This window comes from Petaurus breviceps, unplaced genomic scaffold (genome assembly GCF_028583685.1).
Source record: "Petaurus breviceps papuanus isolate PSGF00001 unplaced genomic scaffold, PetGlider_PUasm1.0 90681, whole genome shotgun sequence".
NCBI lineage: Eukaryota > Metazoa > Chordata > Mammalia > Diprotodontia > Petauridae > Petaurus > Petaurus breviceps.
The window spans coordinates 1,059,124-1,083,707 of record NW_027187307.1 but is presented as its reverse complement, the minus strand read 5'-3'; the positions used below and the strand labels follow the sequence as shown (position 1 = coordinate 1,083,707).

The 24,584-nt window shown below is 51.8% G+C and overlaps 1 protein-coding gene across 2 annotated transcripts in view; it reads left to right on the top strand.

The window, feature by feature from the left end:
* The first annotated feature begins 2,043 nt into the window (after window positions 1–2,043).
* Window positions 2,044–24,584, top strand: part of AMOT (angiomotin) — a 52,160-nt gene continuing 29,619 nt past the window's right edge. The window contains exons 1-5 of one of the 2 annotated variants that reach the window (XM_069065208.1): window positions 2,044–2,245; window positions 10,571–10,692; window positions 12,302–13,283; window positions 19,196–19,640; window positions 22,428–22,572. In XM_069065208.1, coding sequence (XP_068921309.1) covers window positions 12,361–13,283; window positions 19,196–19,640; window positions 22,428–22,572 — 1,513 coding nt within the window. In that variant the 5' untranslated portion in view covers window positions 2,044–2,245; window positions 10,571–10,692; window positions 12,302–12,360. Of the gene's footprint in view, window positions 2,246–10,570; window positions 10,693–12,301; window positions 13,317–19,195; window positions 19,641–22,427; window positions 22,573–24,584 lie in introns of both variants that reach the window. The other variant, XM_069065207.1, reaches the window with a different exon arrangement.

The window sequence follows — 24,584 nt, the reverse complement described above, 5'->3', positions numbered from 1 at the left end:
TGCACTGTATAGTGTGTGCACATGTGTGTATGTGTGTTTTTGTATTTGTATGTGTGCATTGTTGTATGTGCACTGTATTGTGTGTGCACATGTGTGTGTATGTGTGTGCGTGTTTTCTAACTTTGGCTCCATTCCTATTGCTTGCTGAATGGCTCCTGCCATGTCCCTTTCTCCAAAATCAAGGGCTTCTTTCTCTGCTCAGGGGCGCACATTTCTCCCCCAAGGTCATTGTGCGGCCCAAGTGAGAGAGACTAGGGGAAAAGCATCTGCCCAACTTCCCAGTGCCTTTATAGCCAGGGTGGCCACAGGGTCAATGGCCAAGGGTTGGAATCCCCCCTCAGACACTTAACTCAGCCTCGGTTTCTTCCTCTGTAAAATGGAGACCACCATAGCACCTATGTCCCTGGGTAGCCCTAAGTGTCAAATGAGACAATGGAAACTTTCCAGCCCTGCTGTTGAGGCCTTGAAGCAGTCCCCTCCCCCACCCATTCCTATTGATTCCTCCGGACCCTGAGAGAGGAGGGGAACCATGTCTTTGGGGACCTAATGTTGTCTGCTTCCCTCCCCCCTCTGTTTTGGTGAAGAGGAATGCTGAAGACAGGCTACAGTGAAGCCCATTAGTACACTCGTGGGAGCGGCCTTTGTATAGAGGGGCCCTTGAGATACCCCAACTCACCATTGAGGGGCCCCTGGCTTTGGGGAAGAATGCACTGGGGCTTTGTCTAAAATAGCCAGCTCCCTTTGAAAGAGCCTTGCTTTACACCAATTCAATTAAGCAGCCACAGCCTCAATGCTGCCTTTTCAGGGACACACCTATTGTGGGCCTGGGAGAGGCACCTGGTATTGGGGGCCCACTTGGCAAAGTTAGCTATTCTAGGGCTTAGCAGCCTTTTTGTGATACCTGGCCCAAGGGCTCTGGTCTGGGTGACCCATTGAGATCTCAGGATCTGTCACTCCCAAGTCAAGGACAAATGACCTTTGCTTCTGGGGTTCCCTGGGACGGGAAGCCCTGAAGGCTCCCTGGCCTTTTCTGGGAAGAAAAGAGACTCAGTATGGGATGATTGAGAGCTGGGAGAAGCAGGGGAGGGGGGTGGGGGCTCCTGGCAGGGTTGGTGGATTTTTTTCTTATGGAGGCCAGAGCACCTGGGATGGCAGCAAATGGGTCACAGCAAGCCCCCCACTTCTGAGCTGACATTCTTCCCCAAGTTTTTGCAAGGAGTGGGCCTAGGATGGAACAGTTTTCATGCCCACTGGGACAGAAATTGAGCCACTGAGGGACAACTCATTAGGCAATGTAGGATGTAAGAGGAAGGCCCATTTCTGCCACGGATTCCCTATGTGACCTTAGGCAAATCCCTTCCCCTTTCAGGGCCTCAGGAGTTGGGATAGGTGACCTCAGAGTACCCCATTCTGAGCTCTCAATTTTGGTGATGCTCTTCCCCACCCTTACCACATCAGTTTCAAATTCCTGCTCTTGCGATATGACGCTTGATGGAAGTAAGGGACTGTAGAGTCTGGAAAAGAAGATGGGGTGAGGGGGAGAGGAGAAAGCAGAGAGAGACAGAGGACATGCCTCACTGTCTTTCTCCTTGGCTAGCTGTGTCGGACAAGGATTAGGTTTGTTCTGTCTGACCCGGGAGGGAAGGACTGGGAGAGGAAGGGGAAGCTAGCATTTATGAAATGTTGTTTACTGTGTGCCCGGCATGGTGCTGCATGTTGGAGATACAGAAAAAGCACCGAGCAAGCCCTGGCCTCTGGGAGTTCATGCTGGACCGGAGGGGCTGTGTACACCCAGAGATCTATTCCATGGAGATCCACAGTAGATAAGTACAAGGTCACCTTAGAGAAAGAGGCACCAGCAGCTGGGGGTGGGGAGTAGGGGAGACAGAGACATAAACAGATAGATTTGGGCTCGGGCTGGCTCACAGTGTCCTGGGCAGAAGGTTCACTTCCTCCTCTTGCATTTGTCCAGCCTGTAATGAAGGGGCTACTTCAGATCCTGGTTGGACTGAACTGTGAGGCCCCTTGGGGTCCAGACTCTGTGACTCCACAGGGGTGGCCTTTTGCCAATGGGCAGCTGGATACTGATGACATTGCCTTCATTGCCTTACAGTGTCAGGTCCAGAGGTGTTGGTGTGCGTGTGTGCAGGTGAAGTGGGCCCTCTGCATCCTGTGTGGGATCGTGGGCAGCAGCGGTGGTAGCAGCAGCGGCAGCAGCTTGTTCCCGTGTATCGATAGAGCTTTGGTGAGTTGGCCCTACTGCATTCTCTGCCTCCGAGGGTGCTTACGGATCCGATCTGCCAGGCCATCATTTCTAGTTGCCCCGCAGGGAAAGGCGAGGTTTGTGGTTTGCTCCTAAATCATTTAGCCCTTCTGCTTAGGGCAGGGTGTCATGACACCCCTGTAAAGACTGCCTCAGCCTGGGTGTGCCAGGAATGCTTGGGGAATGAGGGAGGCCCAGGAAGAGCAGAGCAGGGAAACACAAATCACTTTCTTTAATGACCTTGAGAATAATGAGAGTTAGCTACAGGAAGGAGACAAAGAAGGGGAAAACCACTTAGGAAAGCTTTGCAGGTACCAAGGGCCTTCCATCGGGGACCTCTCTGAGGGGAGACTCAGGGCCGGCTTGCTACTTCTGCTCTTTGGTGCTTTTCAGGAAGGAGCTTGTTTCTGGGATTCTGGGCAGAGCCTGGGCTTGTGGTTGTATGCTTGGGAGGGGAGGCCTGCCTCCATGGATTGGGACATACCTGAGCTGTGACTGGGCTACTTGGGATTGGCCAAAGGGAGGAAGGATGGGAGGAGTTTCCAAATGAGTGATGGAGTTTTCCCTCTTCAGCCAGGTGAGTGAGTGACCTGTCCCATCCAGGGCTAAGCTCCTGGCTTTGGAGGCTGGGTAGCCAAGCCTTCCGGGAACTCCTAACATGCCAGCACCCACTTCTAGCTTTGGCTGAACAAGACCTCCATAGCAATGGATTCTGGGATTGCCTCTGCTGGAAGGGGCCGGCCAGGGCTCTTTGGGCTCTGAAATTTGAGGTCTTTTGTTCCAATCCCTACTCTGTCACTTGCCACCTGTATGACCTTTGGCAAGTGACTTCATTACACTGGGCCTCAGTTTCCCCCACTGAAATTGATCCCAGTCCCTAAGGTCCTATACATATCTAACTCTAGGATGTCATGGTCATTAGAGTAGATGAGCTTCCAGAGTGCAGCCCTAGAGACAAATAGTAGCCCAGTGGGTCAAGCACAAGGTTTGGAGTCAAGATGACCAGAGTTCAAATCCTACCCCAGGTACTTATTATAACTGTGTGATCCTGTACAACTCACTCAACCTTTCTCAGTCTCAGTGTCCTCATCTGCAAGTGAGGATAATAACAGCACCTACGGCTGGGTCCGGATTACTGGAAATAATGGTCATATGTGTTCAGATTCACACTATTCAAAGTTTAATTTTTTTATGAAATATGGCATTTGGTTGTAGCCCAACAGAAAAGTACAGGGGGAATACAAGAAAATCTATGAAATGCTTCTAAATGGGAGCTATTGTTAATAAAGTGCTTGGAGAAGGTGGTTATATAGTGCCTCCTATAATGGGAGGACTGGGCAGGCTTTGAAGGCCCATTCCCAAAGTCACCTCTCCTTGCTATGTGACTTGGGGTGACCCAAACTCTCTGGGCCCTGGCTTACCCTTCTTGGAAAGAATAACATGAAGCTTCATCGAGATTCTGAGACTTCCAACTCCCTGGGCCTCAGTTTCCTCCTCTGAAAGAGGGGGTTGAACTTGATAACTTCTGAGGTCTGTCTCTGAATCTGATTCTAGATACACGTCAGACTTAGTGATCATTGGGAGGAAAGCTTTTTAAAAAAAATAGGATTGTAAATTTAGAGCCAGATCTCAGAGGTTTTGGAGTCCTACCCTCTCATTTCTCAAAGGAAAAAAACTGAGACTGATGGAGGAAAGTGATTTAAGCACAGTCACACAGGTAGCTGAGATTCTACCCCAGGCCCCCTGAACAAAGGCAGCACTCGGTACCCCCTTCAGCCTCACCACCTACTAGGGTTTCTGACCATTGCTCTTTTCAATGAACTTGGTTTTTTTTTTCTTCTTGAAGCCATAAATGGTTGTAGGCCCTGCCCCCAAGCAGGGACCCTGAGGCCTCTTACCTTTGCGTGAATATTTCAGTCCACAGGAGAGGTCCTTAAGGAGCATCGAGCAGGGCACTGAGGAATGGAATGTGCCCAATGAAGGTTTCAAAGCTTTTCGACTTTGCCCAAAAGATGAGAGAAAGGGCATGGGGGAAGGAGATTTGCCAAGGTGGGGGGGGGAGAGCAAAATCCAAGTTTGGGGAGTAAGATTTGCCTTATGTCACCTTTCAATGGTAGCCAGGACCTGAGGCCTGCCCAGCCACAACTGTCTTTTCTCAGGGCTGCCGGGGAGCACACAAGTTGCCATGCGTGGCAGGCCCGGAATCCCCTCAAAGGGATGGCGAGAATAATGCACACTGTCAAGGTGGATGAGCTGGGAAGGGGGACTGAGCATCTGTGTACCCTGCTTCCCCCCCCACCCCAGCTTCTGGTGGCCCACTCCTTGGCTCCATTCTTACACAGCCCCCTGCCCTGCGAGCCCCATAAGGACAAATGATCTGCCAGAAGCAGTTTGCTCACTCTTCCTAAGGCAGCTGAGGCATGGGTGGGGGTGTCCCCCCAAAGCCCATTTTCCCTGCACATGGTCCTCATTATCCCAGAGGCCTGGACTCCATCAGAGAAGGAGCCGAGAAACCCCAGGCCTTGGGGTGAGGGGGGGAGAACATGCTTGGCATATTTGTGGGGAGGGGGTTGCTGACATCACAGAATGTAGTGGGCTGAGTGTTAACAGGAACAGTGGTGAGAAATCTGATGTTCTGGGGGTGCTGTGATTGTTTCCCTCCTTCTTTGCTTGCTTTTAAAAAAGACAAGAAAGAGGCCAGGCCAAGAAATGTTGGCCAGGTCAGACACACTTTAATGAAGTTGTTTGGGGAGAGTCAAGTCAGAGGCTGGCCCTTAGAAAGCTCTGATGTGCCCTGCCCTTCCACCCTGCGCCCCCCACCCCCAATCCACTCCACCCCACTCATTTGGGTCATTTCCAAAGAGTAGAAATTTGTACTGAATGAGTGAGATTCCTTCTCCTGGATGTCCGTTCAAGATCTAAGTCCCAGACTCAGGGCCCAGCATTGTGCCCTGGGTAGCAGAGATGAACTACTGAGCATGGATATCTATTTGGGAGAAAGCTGATTTCCCTGTCATTCATTTGGCTTCTCTTTTCTGGCCTCCTCGTCCCCTCCTCTGTGGGGATTTCCTGATACCTGGTGGCCCAGGCTGGTGGCTTGGCTGGCCAGAAGGTGTTCAGTCAGCCAGATAGCATTTCTGTTTCTGACCAAAGTCAGGCCATCGAGTGGTGGCAGCACAGTGGCAAGGTTCCTGGGCCACTGGTCCTCCTCGATACTGTGGACTAGAAGAGGCTCCAGGGTCCCCTCCAGCTCTGTATTCCATTTCAGCTCATTTTAGGGCAGGAACTGTCCTGGCTTGTATATGGCTGGAGGTTTGTGGCCAAGTGCCTAAGATGACAACACTTGGTGTCCAGGCTCTTTTGGTGCTTCCTGGGATCAGGCGGGTGTTGGGAGTCTCTCTGGGAGACGAGATTGGTGCCTGGAACATTTCCCAGTGCTTGAGCTGATTTCCGCCCAAGCCTCCCCAGGCAGGCCAGAGAGCCTGTGGAGTTGGATCAGGACAGGTAGCACTGGGAGGAGCCAGCCTTCCTTTCCCTCCTCTCTTTTCTCTCTTCTCTTCTGCTCTGCCCTCATCTCCTTGGGGAGTGACTCAGAGCCTTTGGTATGAGCGTCTGGAACGTTGGCTGCCAGCCCTGCACCTGCTCCATGGCACACCTGTGCTCACCCAGCACCTGAGCCAAGGCTTCGATGTGGCAGAGTGAGCCCCCAAGTGTGTGCTGAACCTTATGCCCTCACTTGGCCTGATAGGCATTGTGCTGTCCTACTGTGCTCCTTGGGCCAACCTCTTGAGAATCCTACATGAGGATTTGTCTGTTTACAAAGGACCCACAACCCAGAGCTGGGAGCCCATGGAGTTCTGGTCCCCCGCCTTATCCAAGTGGGGCAAAGTCTGGTTTACAGGGAGAAACCTGCCTCCGAGGGTCTCTAGGCAGGCACCTTCCTTGTACAGGAACAAAACTAGGCCCAAAGTCACACAAACCCAGTGCCTCCAAGCTGCCATCCTTGGTTCTCCCTAGGTGTCAGTTGCCCTAACTGTGAAATGGGGAGAATGTGCCTGCCTTTTCTTCATGGGATGGGTGTGAGGGAGAAGCAAGCCCCAAGCCCTTCAGAAGAAAGTGGCCCCTCCCAGAACACAGCGGGAATATGGCTAAGCCTGGCCTAGCCTGGAGTAGCCCCTGTAGCCTCTGGCTTCTGCCCCAGCTGAGCCAGACATAACTCCCATGCCCACCACCACTGCTTGTGGGGGGAATTATCCAGCATCTTGGAGTGGTAGCACCTGGCCACATATCCACCCATTGCACTGCTCAGCTCCCTCCTGACCACTTTGAGCTGGTCTGCAGATCTTCCTATGGCTGGAAGCAAGTGCCAAACTGACCGCTGAAGACAGGCTCCACTCAGTCCTTTGGCATGAAGGCCGTGTGCCCATAGGTGTGGCTTCGCTCACTGTTCTCGCTCTGTTCTGGGTGTTCGCACATAGGGATTCTGTCTTCTTTCCAGTGCTGGTCTTCTATGAATTTCTGCTGCCACCAGGACCCCTGGGGTCCTAGAGGGCAGGGTCTTCAAGCTGCCCAACAGAGCCTTCCCAGGGCAAAACTGCAACCCCACAGAGGGTGCGCAGTTAGGAACCTATTCTCACCCACCTACTGTTTTTCCTAATTAGCTCCTTGGCTGGCTAGCAATTTAGGACAAGTACCTGCAAGCTGGCTTCTTCTCGGAGCCTGAATTCCACTGTGCTCTCTTCCCAGCCCCAGGGATGCCACCCAGCTCCCCTGGGCCTGGTTTCGTTCCCAGGAGGCTGTGGAGCCTGCTAGGTGACACCCTGGGTTGGTAGGAGAGGGGGACAGGGGCAGGGTGGGGTAGCTGCTTTGGAAAGGTCGACTGGGGTGCAGAAGATAGAGTGCTGAGTGGTTTCTGACCACGTTTCCAGAGGCCTTTTCTTTTCCTGAGAGCTGGCCAGGAGATCATTTACTGTCTTAACTGAGATAAAGGTTGGAACAAGTTGACCAGAAAGAGCTCCTACCCTCTTAGGAGCAGATGGAGGGCACCTCTTGAGGGTGCTCTGGTGACTAGGGTCTTCCCTGGGCCTCATGGCCATGGGACTCATGCTCCTCTGCTTTGGGGGCCCTGAGAGCACCTGCCTCCCAAAGAGGGGCCTGCTACCACCCGCTGTCCCTGTGTTTGTGCAAAGAGACTTGGGACTTCCCGCCCTTATCTGAACCATGGTGCTTAAATTAGAGGAATGTTCTGACAGATGTCAATAAGCCCTGGCCCAGTGGTTCCCAACCTCGTGGACACCAAGGGCCCCCATTTTCATGTTAGAGTCAGTAGTGCCCTTCCATGATAACATTGGAGATTTGGAGCCAGAAAAGATGGTGATTAAGAATTAGGGGCCTCATTCCGTCTTCTGACCCAAGGCTTGGATTTGGTAAGATTTAGAGCTAGAAGGGTTCTCAGAAGTCTTTTAGTCCTACCAACTCATTTTACAGAGGAGGAAACTGAGGCCCAGAGGTGGGAAGTCACTTTCCCAGAGCTGCACAAGTGGTTTGTAGCAGAGCTGAGATTTGAATCCAGGTCCTCTGATCCCAATCTTTCTGCTATACCATGCTTCTCCTCTCTGGATCTCGGTTTCCCCTTCTGTAAGATGAGGAGGTTAGCTTCTGTTGGATCTGTAATGTCCTTTCTGGCTCTAAGTTCTATGAGATGATTTGGATTCAGATTCTGGTCCAGGGGGAGAGAGCGATGAACCAGGCCTGGCACCAAACCCCAGAATTCTCACTGAACTCTGGAGAAAGACAGCCAGGGGAAACCAAGAGCCAGGCTTGACCTACAAGAAGGTCATTTGTCCTCTTACCCAGAGTTAAATGAACCAGGCTCATTGGCTTCTAGATTCGGAGCTAGAAGGGCCCTCTGAGGTCATCTAGTCGACCTCTCTCATTTTGCAGAGCAGGAAACTGAGGCCCAAAGGGGTGAATTTTCTTGAGTTGTTCAGGGATATTATCTGTGGGACAACTTGGGTCAGTGTGCCCATGGCCAGTGGAAAGGGCAGAACAAACACATCAATTCCACCTTGCCCCATGTGTCCTTGATGGGGGATGGTATGGGTATGCATATTGATAACTTGACTGAGCTGGCCTCCTGCAGTCTAGCTGAGAGTCCAGCTGGATGGGACAAGGTAACCAGGATTTCATAGGTAAATGAGTTCTCTCCACCACCCTACTGGGCAGTGGGGGCAAGACTCTCTGACTGGGTCATGTTCCCAGGCTTTATTCTGAGGGTGGGAATGCGGTTCCTGCCCACAACCACCTTGGAAGGTGCTTGGCCTCTGCCAGGTATCCTGGGAGAGGTCAGGGCTGGACACTTGGAGAGGAGCAGTCAGCATTTCGCTTGGCCTGGCTACCTTGTTCTTACTGAGGAACTCAGTCCGTGTTCCCAGCTCCTTGGAGAGTGTCTCTCCCTCTCTCCCAGGCCTTAGCCCTGTGCCCAAAGCCATGGTGTGCTTGGAGCCACTTTGCTGTTTGAAGACTACAGAGCTCATTCTATTTTGGTTTCTGAACATGGCAGGGCTCCTTTTCCTTTTCTTTCTCTGAAAAGCAAAATAAACAATGTTTTCCCCCCTCAATCTATGCGTCTTGACATAGAGCTGACCCATGAGTCTTTGAGAAAATTCGGTAAACTAGAAAAGGATATTGAAAGCTTTTCCTCAGACGGATTTCTCTTCCTCTTTTAAATAGCAGTTCAAAAAAAGTGGGGGACTGGAGGGGGGAGGAATCTGCCACGTGCTCCTGGCCCAGTTGTATGAGCCTAGAGAGCACTGTGCGGCTGTTGCCCACTGAAGAGCCGAGCGGAGTGTGCTCAGGTGAGGGAGAGGAAAGCAGGCAAGGTTGTTGGTCTGCAGCGCTGCTGCCCTGAGCCAGGGCTTAGCCCTGGACGCTGCCTTCCCTGTGGATTCAGAGCCCTTGGGTCCTTGGGGGCAGAGGCCACATACCTGGGGCAGAATCTGATAGTGACGGTCCTCCCCTTGGGGCTCTCCTCAGGACAGAATGGAGCCTCATTCAAAGCTGCCCCCAAGCTGGGACTGATGTCCTGGAATATGTGCTCTGCAATGGGCCACCATTGTGCCTCAGGCTGTGGTCATACCCTAGGCCAGCCTGAGAGAGTTCCAGCCCTGTACAGTGGCCAAGTTCTCTTGAATCTTTTCTTCTTTTCTGATCCTTGGCATCACTGCTGGGAAGCTGTGTTCCATCCGTCACTGGGCTTTGGGATTTGGTGCTCTGCTTCTAGGCATGGTGCTGTTTGGGTTGTGCCTTTCAAATGTGGCCTGCCTGGCATAGACCCCATACTCCTCTGCCCTTGCTTTCCATTTCCAGCTGTCACCCACTGAAGCTAGGGCTGTGGGAATTGTCAGCCATGTGCTTTGTTTGTGTCTCACTAAATACACGAGCTCTGTGTGTGTGTGTCTGTGTACTTACATGAACACACACACACACACACACACACACACACAGCTTCAGTGCCCTGGCCACTGGGTAGAGGTAGCTTCTGAAGTCATCAAACAGGACCAAGACAGAGCCAGTCCAGACTGAGAAAGAGGAAGGGTTGGTCTTCAGGATGTGACCCAGCCAGGCGGGAACTGGAATGGCTTGGGCAACGCACCTTGGAATAGGGGTGGGGGGGGTCCCTTAGTGGTGAAGACAAGCCACTCCTCCTATTCCTACAGGGTAGCCTGGCCCTTATGGGGACTGGGAATGTTTCTCACTCCACTTGTCTTCTCTAACACCTAGCACTGAGGCCAGGTCTAAGCTAAGCTCTGTACTAGATGAAGAACCCAGGAAAAGCACCTTCCTGGGTCTGTTTCCTCATCTGCCAAATGACAGACAGTGAGCCTTGCCCTACTGACTTCCCAAGATGCCAATGTCCAGGGAGACTCCCTCCGAAGTGTAAGGTGGTGACGCTTAACGGAATCTGGCTGCCCAGGAGTGAAGACACATCCCACCATCAGCTCTGCTGACTGGAGGCCTTAATGAGCTGCTTATGGGGTGTCCTGGTGCCAGTGAGACCTTCAGGTCCTGCCTGTCCCTGCCCACCTCTAAGAGGTCTTGGGGCAGGGACAAGTGCTCGGCCATGGCTGTTGGACCCTGAGGCTCCTTTCTGCTCCAGTCGAGGCAAAGTAACTCATTAAAAGTCTGGAGTGTGGGAGGAAGCAGGAGCCGGATGCCCAAAGAATGGCTTTGGGTGACTGCTGGCTGGCTGCTGGTGGTAAGAGAGAATGGGGTCTTTTTTCCCTCCCTTCCTTTTGAACATTTCAGAGTGGCCAGTGGTCAGACAGCGACGGCCTTTGGGGAAGAGAGAGACAGACCAGGCTGCTGGGCCAGATTAGAGCAAGAGGCCTCTTCCTTCTCCAAGGTTTCCCAAAGGAGAGCAGAAATAGGTAAGACGCACTTTGCTTAGGGTGGGGTGGCAGAGAGACAAGCTGTGCCTAGGCCTCTTTGGGGGAGGGAGAGGAAGAAACAGGTACCTCCAGGTACTTCTCATTTGGGTTTTACTCAGAGGGGTCTGTCTACATATTAAAGTGGTCAGGACTTAGGAAAAGCCCAACCCAGTCATTAGACGGGACAGGATGCAGTGAGCATGGAGCCAAGTGAAGTGGGTGGGAACAGGGCCTGCCACCTTGGAAGAGGGGGTGCCAGTGGCAGAGGCCAGGAGTAGGAATGATAAAGTAAGCTTGGGGAGAACAGGGCTAGTGGCTTGAAGGTGGCAGGGGTGGGGGGGAGGCAGAGGAGCCAGACTTTAACCTTTGTCCTCCCCCCACCGCCTACATTGCCATGGGGACCCAAAAGCAAGGGGCTTGTGTTTGCCGAATGGGGGTGGGGTGAGTTGAAAGGCAATGGTTAGAGATAAGGGACTAGGGACCCGTTTGGGTACCTGACCCCTGATGCCTTGATCTTTGACCCTTGTCCACATGAGTGTGAAGGGTCTCAGAGAATCGATAAGGAGAAGTAGCAGAGTGAGCCCCACAGGAGGCCCTCTTCTGACCGGGGAGCAGGGCTGGCCCTCTGGCGCAGTGGGTCAGTGGGGCAGATGGTGGGCCCCCACACCTGCCATCACTGCAGCCAGGCCTAGCTAAGGCTTGAGGCTATTGCTTCTGCTTTTTGCCAGACGGGCTCAAGAAACACTACTAGTCACCAAATGTGTGTACAAAGCACCTGAGCGAGGCCTGGAATCATCTTTGCCTCCAACCCCCCAACCAACTCAAAAACAAATCTCTGTATTATAGGTATGGTCAGATCACTGCTGAAGGCAGCCTGAGAGCCCCTGCCATCAGCAGCCATCTGCCAATACTGTAATGCAGAATTTATTAAACCCCCCCCAAAAAAACATTGCATTCCCTAATATAGCCATGAAAAAACTGTTTATCAGGGTATTGGGGCTTTTTTTTTCCTCTAGGAAGCCAATCTTCCCCTCCTCTCTCCTTTTTACTTCTCATCTCCTCCTCTCCCCTTTCCTGTCTTCTCTTCCCCTCCCCTATCCTTTCTTCTTCTTTCCCCTCCCCTCTCCTCCCCTCTGTATCCTTTCTTCTCTTTTCCCCTCCCCTCCTTTTTCTCTTTTCTTCTCCCTTCACCTCCCCTGCCCTCTCCTCTCCTCCCCTCCCCTATCCTTTCTTCACCTCTCCTCTCCCCTTCCCTCCTATTTTCTCTTCTCTTCTCTTCTCTTCCCCTCTCCTTTCCTCTTCCCTCTTTTCTCTCCCCCCGCCCCGGGGTTTTTTAGCCTTGCTGTTGCTGCTTCCATGGGTGAATTGATTTGTGCACCCTTGTTCTTGGTAACTCATTCCCAAAGGTCATACTGGCATTGCCATCTCTGTTAAGAGGCAGAGAATCTTTGGGTGCCCAGGATCACTCAGCTAGGGACTGGCAATGCCACCCCAATCCCCCCAGGGTACTAGCTGACCAGTCCTCTACTGGGCTTGAGTAGGTGAGTGGGGGCCAGCCTGGACTCTCTGTCAGCTCCCTGGTTCAGACTTTGCTGTTTCCCCTTTGCAGGTCAAGGGCAGCCCAAGCAGCCACTTTCACTCTCCGCCCACAAGGCCCCAGCTTTGGAGATGAGGAATTCTGAAGACCCCCCAGCCACCCCAACTGTGCTACAGCGTCTGCTCCAGGAGCAGCTGCGCTATGGGAACCCCAATGATAATCGCAACCTCCTGGCCTTGCACCAGCAAGCCACAGGAAATGCGCCACCCTTCCCCGGTGGAGGGGGTGGGAGCCCTGGTTCTCAGGGGGAGGGGATGAACCCCCAAGATCACCAGCACCCCCATCAGCATCAGCACCAGCACCCACACCAGCACCCTCACGTGCACCAGCATCCACATGTGCACCCACACTCACACCCACAGCAGCTTGGGGCCCATGCTGCCCGCCAAGAGCCCCAGGGCCAGGAGATCCAGGTAGACAACAATGTCATGGAGAAGCAGCTGCCCTCTCGTAGGCAGAACAGTGAAGATCTTCCCACCTATGAGGAAGCCAAGGTCCAGTCGCAGTACTTCCGAGGCCAGCAGCACGCTAGTGTTGGGGCTGCCTTCTATGTCACCGGGGTCACTAACCAGAAGATGAGAACGGAGGGGCGGCCAGCGGTACAGCGGCTCAACCCTGGGAAGATCCACCAGGATGAGGGGCTCAGAGATCTCAAGCAAGGTCACGTCCGCTCCTTGAGTGAGCGCTTGATGCAGCTGTCACTGGCCACCAGCGGGGTCAAGGCTCACGCCCCTGTGACGAGCTCTCCACACTCCCCACCACAGCCTGGTGACCTCTACAAAAACCCTGCTAGTTCCAGTGACTATTACAAGAACCCCGGACCAGCACCAGCCCAGCCCAGCCTGAAGGTCATGGAGCATCGGGGCCCTCCTCCTGACTACCCCTTCAAGGGCATGCCCACCCCATCTTTGGTCTGCAAGCCCCAGGAAACCATGCACTTCTTCAGTGAACATCGCCTGAGCCAGCCTGGGAGAATGGAGGGGCCCATGATGAGGTACCAGCATCTCCCTGAGTATGGAGCAAGCAGGTGAGCAGTGTCTGCCCTGCACAGCTCTGCCTCCATACTATTCCCTTGGGCTTTCCTTTAGCTTGGGGACATTTTGACAGATGATGTGGGGTGTGGGGGGGTGACTCAGTAAAGCAGCTATCTTCTTGTCCCATCCCCCAATTCTTGGCCACTATTCATTAAATGCTTGCTACCTAAGTCACTCCCGAGCTCCAGTGTTGACCTCTGGATCTGGATCTCTTCAGTTTCTTAGTTGTAGGCCCACGGTGAGGAATGTTCTCTTCCGTCTTGTGGAATGCTGAGGGTATACTAATGTTCCCTCCTGCTGCTCACCCCTGGTTGGCTGTCTCTCTGGACAGCAGTACCTCTGCCTTTGGCTAGGGAAAGTAGCTGAAAATATTGACCAGAGTGGGTATTCCTGGCTTCACTGAGCTCAATTGAGAGAAACCGACAAGCCTTGGAGTTAGGAAGACCTGGTGCAAGTCTTGCTAATGACACATTGGTCTTTTCATTGCTTCTACTCCCTGCAGTGAGAGAAAACACAGTCATAGATCTGAAGGCTCAGGACCCAAACAACCTAGAATTATTGGAGTATTACTCTCGGTAGTGCAGTAGAGAGAGCACTGGAACCTGGGCTCTATTCCTCTTTATTAGCTCCATGACCTTCTCCTCTCTGGAGCTGAGGTTCTTCCGCTCTAAAATGAAGGCAATGGCTTAGGGGTTGTCTAAGGGCCCTTCCAGACCAAATCCCAAGTTTGTCCCAGGTTTCTCCTCTTACTGGATTGGCTAGTGTGCAAAGAGCCTTTTGTCCTGAAGTCCCCAAGGTGCCTCTGGAGAAGGCACCTTTAGGGGAAGACTAGGGTGAAGGTAAAACACCAACCTTGGGATTTCCTTAACCCCCATCTAGCCCCTTCTGCAACATTTTCAAAAGTCAAGTCCCTCTTGAGCCACTGTCTTGATAAGGGACTTGGAGCAGGAAATGGGTCACTGGACAGTACCAATCTAGGTTAAATGAGGAGAATGACCCCCAGGTCCTCCCTGCTTTTCCTGATGAAGCAGAAGGAGACTGGGGTGGTGGCTTCATCGATGAGCAAGCCCCTCAGACCAAGCTGGAACCTATTGTAGCTCAGAATTCTAGGGGTGGGATGGGGTGTCAAGGAGTTTTCTGGCATTGGTTTAGGAGAGGAGAATCTCAGTGTCTTGGGCCAGGGTGGAGGTGGACATTGGGACAGAATTTCAAGCCAGTGTCTAAGAAGCCCACTGGCCTTTCAGGAAAGCTATTTTCAGAACTCATTCACCAATATTGTTTGTCATCTGAATCCTCCTGCAGCATTTAAAGCTTGAATCCGAAAGGGGGGAAAGCCCTTTGATCTGCCTAAATAAATAATAAAGAACCCAGAGAGGGACATTTTTCCCCCTTCCATTACTGATTAAATCACTGGGGAAATTTATCTGCCGAAATTCCAGGAGAATAACTTGTCATTGTCTCTTCCCCCCTCAGCTATCTGCTGATCTCTCCATCCCGGAAAAAGCCAATCCAGGAAAATTGGCCTCTTAGCCAGATTTCTTTGCGCGGGTATATAGCTCTTCTGGCCCTGTGTGCTGCTGGCAGGGGGCTCCGCTTCTGTCCCGTGGGGCTGGGAAGCAATGAGAACTAGGCCCCTTTTGGGGTGGAGAATGGCTTGGCTTTGTTCTGAGTGGACTCTGCCTGTGTGGGAGCAGGGGCTTGGAGAGCAGCAGGGTGTGGTGGGTGAACAGGCCTGCCAAGCAGGCTCCCGCCAAGGCCGGCTCAAGAAGGCCAGGCCGTACTGCCTCTACCCCGTGGGACCTCTGTTTTTTTGTAGCCCAGTTAGCTTTTCAAGGAAGCCCAGCAATTAAAAGTGGAAATTTGGGCCTTAATCCGAAAATGACAGAGCTGGGCCTAGAGAGGAACCCTTGAGCAAATTGCTGCTAAATCCTTCTCTGCCAGGGAGGCTCCTAGAATGTCTGGAGATTAGCTGGGGAGCTTGAGAGAGAAAAAAAGAAAAGAAAAGAAAGAATGAAACTGGGAGAAGTCTGCAGTCGGAAAGAGCGGCCAGGCCATTAGGCGACGCCCGGCCGCCCAGAGTGCCCCTAGGAGACAGAAGGCAGAGAAAGGCCGAACCGGGCGGGCGCCTGGCTCAGCCACATAGCCCAGATGGGAGGCCGGCCTCCCAACCTTTGTCTGCCTGCCTTGATGGCAGAACTCTTTCTGCACACCAGGGTTATACATTGATTGAATGCTTTGTTAAGCAAAGAAAAGAGGAAAACCTTTTGAAAAAAAAGATTATTTTTGTTTATAAAGAAAGCAGCCATCTCCTTTCAATTGTTGAACTCTTGCCCAGGTCTGAGGTTTCTTTCAATCATTGTTCAGTGGAATTTAAGAGCGACCTTAGAGTACAGCTTGTGCAAGAGAAGGCAGCCTTCAGGAATGCCCGGCCCTCTCTGATTCACCACTGGAGAGGCTGGGAAAGAAAGGACCACAGTTGGGTTCCAGGCTACTGGCTTCACCTGAGCACCAATGCCAGTGTGTGCCTGGCTGGACTGGAGACAAGGCAGCCTCCCGGCTGGGCACCCAGGGTACCTGGATGGAGCCATCCAGTGTCTGACTGCTTGGGGACTGGGGGACCTCTGAGGTCAGGGCCCAGAGGAGCTCACCCAGGTGGGCTGTCTGACAGGGGAGAGGGAGAGGGGATTTCAGGTCTCCCTCTTGCCACAAAGCTGTGTTAATGCTGTTCAGCTTTTCTCATCTGGGTGGCTGCTGGGATCCAGATGGAATTTGGCAAGGAAGTCCATTCCTTCTCACAATAGCCAGTAAATGGAGATCTGTGTTATAGTACTCTTCCCTTCTGTTTACAGCCTGGGGAAACTGAGGCGCAGCTGTTTCCTCTCAGTTTGTCCCTGGGGAGAGACCAGACTCCTCAGCTGAGTGCTGCATCAACCAGACTGTGTGGTCTGGCTGGTGGGGTTCGGGGCTGAGGGCTAGGGGGAGGGGGCTGGGAATGGGGGTGGAGAAGCAAAGGCACCAGAAACCTAGAAGAGGTTGTATGGTGAACATTGCCTGATTGGGCCCAAGGGAATCATAGAGAAGCCTGGTTCTGCTCTTGGGCTACAGGCCTGAAAGAGAGCACCCCCTTAGGACCCGAGTCCCCCAACTGCCTCAACGTCAGCTCCAAAGGCCAGTACATTGTGTCCTTTTAAGCAGGCCAGCAGCAAGAGCCCCACACAGAGCAGGGGCAGCCCTGGAGCTGCCATCTGTTTCCTTGGGCAAGTGTGAGTCCTTGCTTTGGAGGACGTACCAGGTGTGGCTGGGCTTCCTCCTCCTTCCAGCTGCCACTTATGACTACTCTAAGCTTCCTGAGGGCAGGGGCTAGGTTTGATGTCTCCTCTCCCTCCCCACCCCCACCCTTGTGGCTGGGCACTTGTTGGATTTGCTCTGGTATCTTTTGTCTCCATATATACATATGCATAGCTGCCCTTCTGGAATTGCCAAAGCAGTTCGTTTTCCAAGCAGTTTTGCTTCCTTTCTTGGCCATTCTCTCCCTAGTTCTTGAAGGGGGTCTGGGAGGTAGATGAAGGCAGCTGGTGTCAGGCAAATGAGGGTTCTGAATATGCAGGTTAAGTGACCTGCCGCAAGCCTCAGCCTGTTGGGAGGGGCAGGCTAGGGAGGAGAACTCCATGTGCATAAGACTGTTCTTCCATTTACTTTATATTTGTCGGGGACTTTTGTTTTCTAAAAGTAGATACTGTGAGATTTCATTGCCTGGCATCCCAAGAACAGAGAAATTGAGCCCTGCAGAAAAAGATGGGAGAATTCTCAAGAGGAGACTAGGGGGTCCACCTCCTGCTTAACTGGTGAAGGGAGGAAATGCTTGCAGTTTGCAGGAAGGAGAAGCACACATGGCCCTCCAAAGTACAGGAGAACTCCTGGGATTCTTTCCCATTAGCATCCAGTAGAGGGCTGGCTGAGTTGAACACCGAACACTGATTGGACGAGCTCTTCCTAAGACAGCATGTCTGGAATGAGGGGGCTCCTGAGAGCTTTGGGCTCAGGGGTATAGGACCATCTTTTTTGTTCTTTGTTCTTTGACTGTCTGGATGATGGGATGCCCCTGGAACAAGTCTTTCTGTTGAAGAAATAGGGCCGGAGTTCTTTGGGAAGCAGCTATCTGTGCTGCCCTTATTTGCCCTTGGCTACATTGCCCGATCACCAGGGTGTGTCCCAGGCTAGTCACGGCCCTTACTTGGCAAGTTAGACGTGCTTCCCATACTTCTAGACAGAAGGGCCAGCCTCCTGTGGGTTCCATTTTTACTGTGCATTTGTGCTCTGCTTCTTAGAAGCCGGGGGAGAGAATTAGAGGGGTATGCTCCTAGACCACTCCTGAACCCTGGGCCTGGGGAGAAGAAAGATCAGGTCCCCTCCTGATGAATCCCATGGAAACCAAGTATCTGTGAGTTGGAGTGGGTACCCAGGCTTCCAGATGCAGTCACTCTGGTCTCTTGCTGTTCAGTGCATGACTTTCCAAGGAAATAATACTTCTGGGATGCTGGAAGAAGTGCCTTAATCTGTCCTAGGGCAACAATGCTAGGCTCTGAGCTAGGCACTGGGCATACCAAAGGGAAATGCACAACCATCCTGTCCTCAAGGACCTTCTATTCTTCTAGTCACTTGGCCCCAAGCCCCACATGAAAGAACGGACAATGGTTCTGTCACTGAGATTTGCCCCATATGACAGCATAGCTCAGAATTCTCGGCAATACAGATGGTCATCAAGTTGGCTACCGGTGGCGGTATGGGGCAAAGGACCTTGGAGTTGGCAGTCACGCTAGTCCCAGCCCTGCCACCGACTCATCACAAAATCCTTGATCAGAGTCACTTCTTTCTGGACCTTAGTTTCCCCTTTTGTAAAGTGAGGTCTTAGTCTAGTTAATGCTGAAGTGCCCTTCCTGCTCTATGGTTCTCCGACTTTATCTGAAACCTAGTGCCATGTGTAGCCCTTGTTAGTGGTGGTCCCACCGAGAGGGACTACTGCTGGCATTTGGGGAAGCATGCAGCAGTGTCTGTCCAGTGCTCTTGGTGTTTGGAGTAGCCTTCAGATTCTGGCCCCAGGGGACTACTGGGGATAGGCGTAGGTCCTCTTCCCTGGGCCAATGAGTGAACACAGGTCACCCCTCCTATGTGGTTTGATGTCCATCTGCAGTGTTAGGCAAGACTTAGGTTCAGATCCTTGGGTTGAGATCAACCGTGGGAAGGGTGAGCAGTAATAGATGACTCTTTAGAGACCCAGGTAGAGCACTCATCAGTCAGAACCGAGGAAAGGCCAGAGCACAGCCCTTTAGGTGAAAATTCATTCTCACTCCTCACAGAAAAGAGACCCAAGCAAGTGCCAGGACGTTAGCCTTTTCTAGGCCTTGGGCTATTGGAAGAGAGTGGGCCTGAGCTTTGGGGAAATGAGAGATACTATGAAATAGTTAAAAGAGATCTGGACTTGGAACGTAGAAAGGACACGTGTTCAAAATCTGTTTCTGACACTATTAACTCTTCCCCACTTAACCCCTCTGAGCTTTGGTTTCCTCCTCTGTAAAGTAAGGATGCAGTTGTTGATACTTGTGCTACTGCCCCTTCCCGAGGGTTTATGGGACATGGCTCTTCTGTATTCATTTGTACTTGGACAGTAGGTTTGATACTAATTCTGACTCTAACCCTAATCCCAAGCACCTTCTTCTATGCCCAGAACACACACACACAGGACTTGCTGTTTAAAGCGCATGGATTGTCTGGTTGGATTGGGACCCTTCCCTGCCTCCCCCATAGTGCTCCCCACTCCTCTCCCTAACGTCTTTGCTGAAGAACTTACCAGATTGTTCTTCATGCCTTTCAGGCCAGCCCAGGACATCTCACTGCAGCCAAGGACCCCTCACCATCATAGCCCTACATCTTCCGTGACATCACTTGGGTCCTTGAACCTGCTACAGTCTCCACCGACAACCAGGCCATCACCTGCGCAGCAGCACCCCCTGAGCCCAAACCAGGGAGAGCCCAACTGTCTCTTGCCCAGGCCTCAGCAGCTATTCCTGCCTAGTCAGGGCCACCAGGGGGATTCATACCGCCAGGGCCAGCCCAATCCAAACCAGCAGCAGCCAGGAGAAGCTTACTCAGTCATGCCTCGGGCCCAGCAGCTGCCCTCACCTTACCAGCCCATGCCATCGGACCCCTATGCCATCGTCTTCAGAGCCCAGCAGATGGTAGAGGTTCTCTCTGAGGAGAACCAGTCCCTACGGCAGGAGCTAGACACCTGCTATGAGAAAGTGACAAAATTGCAGAAGGTAAAGAGTTCCAGTTGGGAAGAGCATTCTGGGTATGAGGCAAAGCCTTGGAGAGGGGAAATGAAATATCATTCTTTAGATGTTTGCTCCAGACCCTTTCCCTGCAGCTCCAGTTCCATATGATGTTTTTAAAGGCTAGGAGAGTCTATTTCCAACTCAGGGACATGGTGTATGTGTGGGGAGATAAGGGGGAGGAGTTCCAGCAGGGACAGGAGCTTTGGTTTCTCTAAAGCTGTGTGACTGGTGACAACTTGGGGCCAGTGGTCTCTCTGTATGTGAGACCCAGTGTTCTTACGGGCTTCTACTTACAGGCCCCCTGAGTCTTGACTTCTCATGGAGGCTTTGCCAACATTTACCCTTCTCTGTCCCGTGGCTCTCTGTCCCTACCTCCCATGTGAACTCTTTGGGGAAGAGGGCCTCATGTGTGTTTTGCAGGTGGGGAAGCTCCAGGGTGGTGTTCTCTGCCAATGTCCTTAGGAGATTCTCAAGAGGAGAAGTTGCAGGGGCTTGATTGTTTAGCACCAGATCAGGGTCCTAAAGATAGACCAGTTGGGGTTGGCCCTCACGTCCTTCAGCAGAGAGACAATAGCAGCCAGTCACATCAATGAAGTTGCCATCCATAGCCTCTCCTGTTAAATCCGCCGTTTCTAGTTTAGTATCCTGAACTGGCTGAACTGCTTAAAGGTTGACATCTTTCTTGAGCTGCCATGGTGCCTTGATTCTAGGAGGAAGTTAGCACCCTGATAGGGGTTGGTAGTGAGAGAATGTGCTAGGGAGTGGTTGCCTTCCATTTGGCAGTGGGGGCCAGGGAGTTACCAAAGCAGGGACCCATGTCCCCCCTCCCAAGTACTTCCCTCTTCTCTATCTCTTTTCCAGAGGTATGGCCAAGCTCTCCGTGGGGAGGGTAGAAGGAGCTGAGTTTGAACTGGGGCCCAAGGGGGAGGAATCAAAATGCAACCCAGCTGAAGGGTCATGGAGAGGTGTCTGGTAGGCATAGATATGCTTCTGTGTCCATCATGGGGCCATAGACAGAACTGAGGGAAGCCTTAGAGACATCCAGTCCAGCCCCCTAATTACACAAAGAGGAAGCTGAGGGATCCCAGAGAGGGGGGCATGACTTGTTTAAGGGCACATAGGTAGAGAAGAGCAAAGTTAGTTATAGACCCAAGTCCTGTAACTTCAAGGGCCAGTAAGGTAGGGAGAACAAAGGTTAAGGGAGAGGTGCTTGTGTGGGACCCAATGCTGCCCCACTAGCTGCCCCACAAGGCTTCCAATGCTTTGGGAATATCTGGCCTCAGATCCCCAGTGAGAGTTGGGCCAAGGGGTCAAGCCCTTCCCCATTCCCTAGCCCCAGTCTTTGTCTTTCATATATCTATGACAGTCCCATGGGGATGGTACAGACCTCTAGGGTCCCTGATCCTATCAGATCTTGATTCTTGGTAAGGAAAATGGCTCTGAACTGGGTCAGATTCGATAAGGGATAGAGGATGTGACTGGAGGAGGCTAGGTCAGGGCTCTCTTCCTTGGTTTCATCTGGACTCCGGGTGTCTCTAAATAAGACACAGACTTATTTTCGAAGCTTCCATCTCATTTTCTGAGGCTTGAAAGAATATCCCGACCTAGTGGCTTGAGCTTAAGGCTGGGCTCTTTGGTCCCAATTCTGGGGTGCTGTGGAACTTTAAGCAGATCACTCAGTCTCTCTGTAGTAAGATGGAGAAAGTCAACTATGTTCCCCTCCCCCCATGACAGGGATCTTGGAAGCGGGGATGACATGATGTATAGGCTACTGAGAGCTCACCACATTCCTGAGGGTAGACCAGTGGTTGGCACTTAGTGGGCACTTGACAAAGGCCTATTAACTTGTTGAGCAGACAGCCTTCCAGACCCCTTTCAATGGTGAGATTCTCTATGTCGGACAAACTAGGGCCAAACCAAAGTCATGAACCTGAACCCTCTGGAGTGGAGAGCTCTCTCCTGGTAGGTACATTAGCACTTATTCTTTTAAAAATACTATTTCCCCCAATCCCACGTAAAAACAATTTTTAGCATTCATTTTTTTAAAGTTTTGAGTTCCAAATTCTATATTTCCCCCCTCCCCCCTCCCTGAGACAGTAAACAATCTGATATAGGTTATACAAATGTAATCATGTAAAACATATTTCCATATTAGTCATTTTACGGAAGAAAACTTGAACCAAAAAACACGAAAGAAGGAAAGAAAATTTTTTTAAAAAGCATGCTTTGATCTACACTCAGAGTCCAGAGTCTTTCTCTGAATGTGGATGGCGTTTTTTTTTTTTTTTATCATGAGTCCTTTGTGATTGTCTTGGATGATTGTATTGCTGAGAATAACTAAGTCATCCCACAATGTTGCTGTTATTGTATATAGTGTTCTCCTGGTTCTGCTCACTTCAGTTCATGTAAGTCTTTGCAGGTTTTTCTGAAATCCGCCTGCTCCTCATTTCTTATAGCACAATAGTATTCCATTACATTCATATACCACAACTGGTTCAGTCATTCCCCAGTCGATGGGAATCCCCTCAGTTTCCAGTTCTTGGCCACCACCAAAAGATCTGCTGGCAATATCTCTGTCCATATGGGGCCTTTTCCTTTTTCTTTGATCTTTGGGATGCAGACCTAGCCGTGGGATTCTTAACATTTACTCCTGCTCCCTTAATGTCTGTATTAGACCTTGAGGGATCAAGCTGGAGACTGACCCATTCTTCTCCCTCCTGTGCCCCAAAACATTATTGCTAAGTCTCTTTCTGGTTTTGGTTCCATGTTTAGCTGGAGACAGAAATCCAGCGTGTCTCAGAGGCCTATGAGAACCTGGTGAAGACCTCTTCCAAGCGGGAGACCCTGGAGAAGGCCATGAGAAACAAACTCGAGGGGGAGATCCGCAGACTCCATGACTTTAACCGGGACCTTCGAGGTGAGGTCCTCTGCAGGCTAGACAGTTCTTGGTCATCAGAGCACCAGGGAGTTTGGGGAAAGAGCTGAAGAACTGGATATGGGCAGTTGAAATACAGGCCTTCTGGTGGTGGTAGTCAATTCTAGGGCATGAAAGTCTGGGAGTGAAATGTGAGAAATTAGTTAGATTCATACCTGATGAATAGAACCATCAAGTCCCACCCACCCCCCCCATATTACAAAGGAAGAGGCCCAGAGAGGGACAGAGACTTACCCAAGGTCACACAAGGAGGATTGGAATCTGGGGTTTATGACTCCAAATGCAGAATTCTTTCTGCTGCACCTCCTTTTCTTTCCACCTGGGAAAGGACCTGCCCTGAGTGAAGGGAGCTCAGAAATGACCTGGAAGAGCATACTCTGCTCCCAGGGTGGCCCCAAGGAGAACAAGAGAACAGTTCGTGGCCATGACCCCTACTCCCTCCTTCTTGTCTGCCCAGTGGAGTGTGTATGGAGGTGCATGTGTGTATGAGAGAGAGATAGAGGGAGGGAGGGAGGGAGGGAGGGAGAGAGACAGAGACAGAGATGGGGTAAGAGAGAGAGGAAGAGAAAGAGGAAAGGGAGGGAGAGACAGACTGACACTATGGGGAGGGGGCAGCCTGTCCTAGCTGTACAACCCTCCTGATGACCACAGGCAGCTCTCCCCTTGGACTACCCCAGTTTCGTGGTCCTTTTTGTCTCTTCAGTGAAAGAATAGGGGATTTGCTATCTACCACAAAGCTGTGGAGAGCCAGTGCCCACCTTGGGAGTTGGTCTGCCCCCAATGTGTCCCTTTGCCCATCAGGGCTGACAGGAAGGGCTTAGCACTAGGTAACTAGTAGACCCTCTCTACTTTTACCTCTAACTTAAAAGCCAGGGTTTCTTAGAATCCTGTCTTCTTGAAAAGTAAGGACCTTAGGCGAGTTGCATGAGGGTGGATGGAGGACCTGGGATTATTTGAATTTGAGAAGAGGAAATGTCCTCAAACATTGAAGGTCTTCCCCAGAGGTGGGATGGACACCACTTCCCTGGGAGTCAGACAGGCTGAATACCCACTGGGCAGCTCAGCCTCTGAGGCAATAGGCTAGGGGGAACCTTCTGGGTCCTCCAGCCAAGCCCCCACATTTAACCAAGGCCTGGGGAGTGTACCTGACATCACACAGCCACAATACCTTCCAAGCCTGAAGTTCAGTACTCCTGCCTCTGTTTCTTTCTCCAGCTTGTTTCCTTCTCTGTAAAATGAGGATGATCTCAAGTGGTCTTGAAGCCTTTTTCAGACTCATGGGCTCAGAGCTGGAAGGGAACTCAGAGGCCACCAAGGTCAACCTCCCTCAGTTTACAGAGAAGGAAGCTGAGGCTGGAATATGCAAAGTGTTTTGCCAAGGGTCACTCTTAATCAGTCAGCCAGCATTTATTGTACCCACTATGTGCTGGGCACTGCGCTAAGCACCTTTACAGTGAGTGACAAAGTTGGCATTAGAACCTGGCTCTTCTAACTCCTCTCCCACGCCACTCATCTGCTTTAATCCCAAGGAGGCCCAACTTTGGCAGGGACCTTAGAAGGTATCCAGTCCCAATCACAGCTTCAGCCCCCACTAGTGGTCTGAACGAGTGGCCATCCAGCCTCCCAAAGTCTCCCTCATAGGTGAACCCACTCAGGGCCTGCATCCCCAGGCAACCCAGACTGCAAGGGATTGTCCTCACTGTCAGCAAGTTTTTCCTTCCATGGAGATTGAATTTGGCTCGGCATACCTTCCCCCTGCTGTTGCCGGTTATGTCCCCTGGGGCCCAGCTGAACAAGCAGCCGCCAGTTCCAACATTCCAAAGACTCTGGGCTGCCCTGGGGATGAGCTTTCTGACACTCCTTCTCTTAGGCCATGGCGCTTGGTTGTTTTCACAACATGGAGGAGGAGGCAGCATCATGTGGCTTTCTCTCTCTCCCTCCCTGGTGGGCCAGCTTCCTTTGGGGGTTCAGGTTTGGGGCCATATATCTCTAGT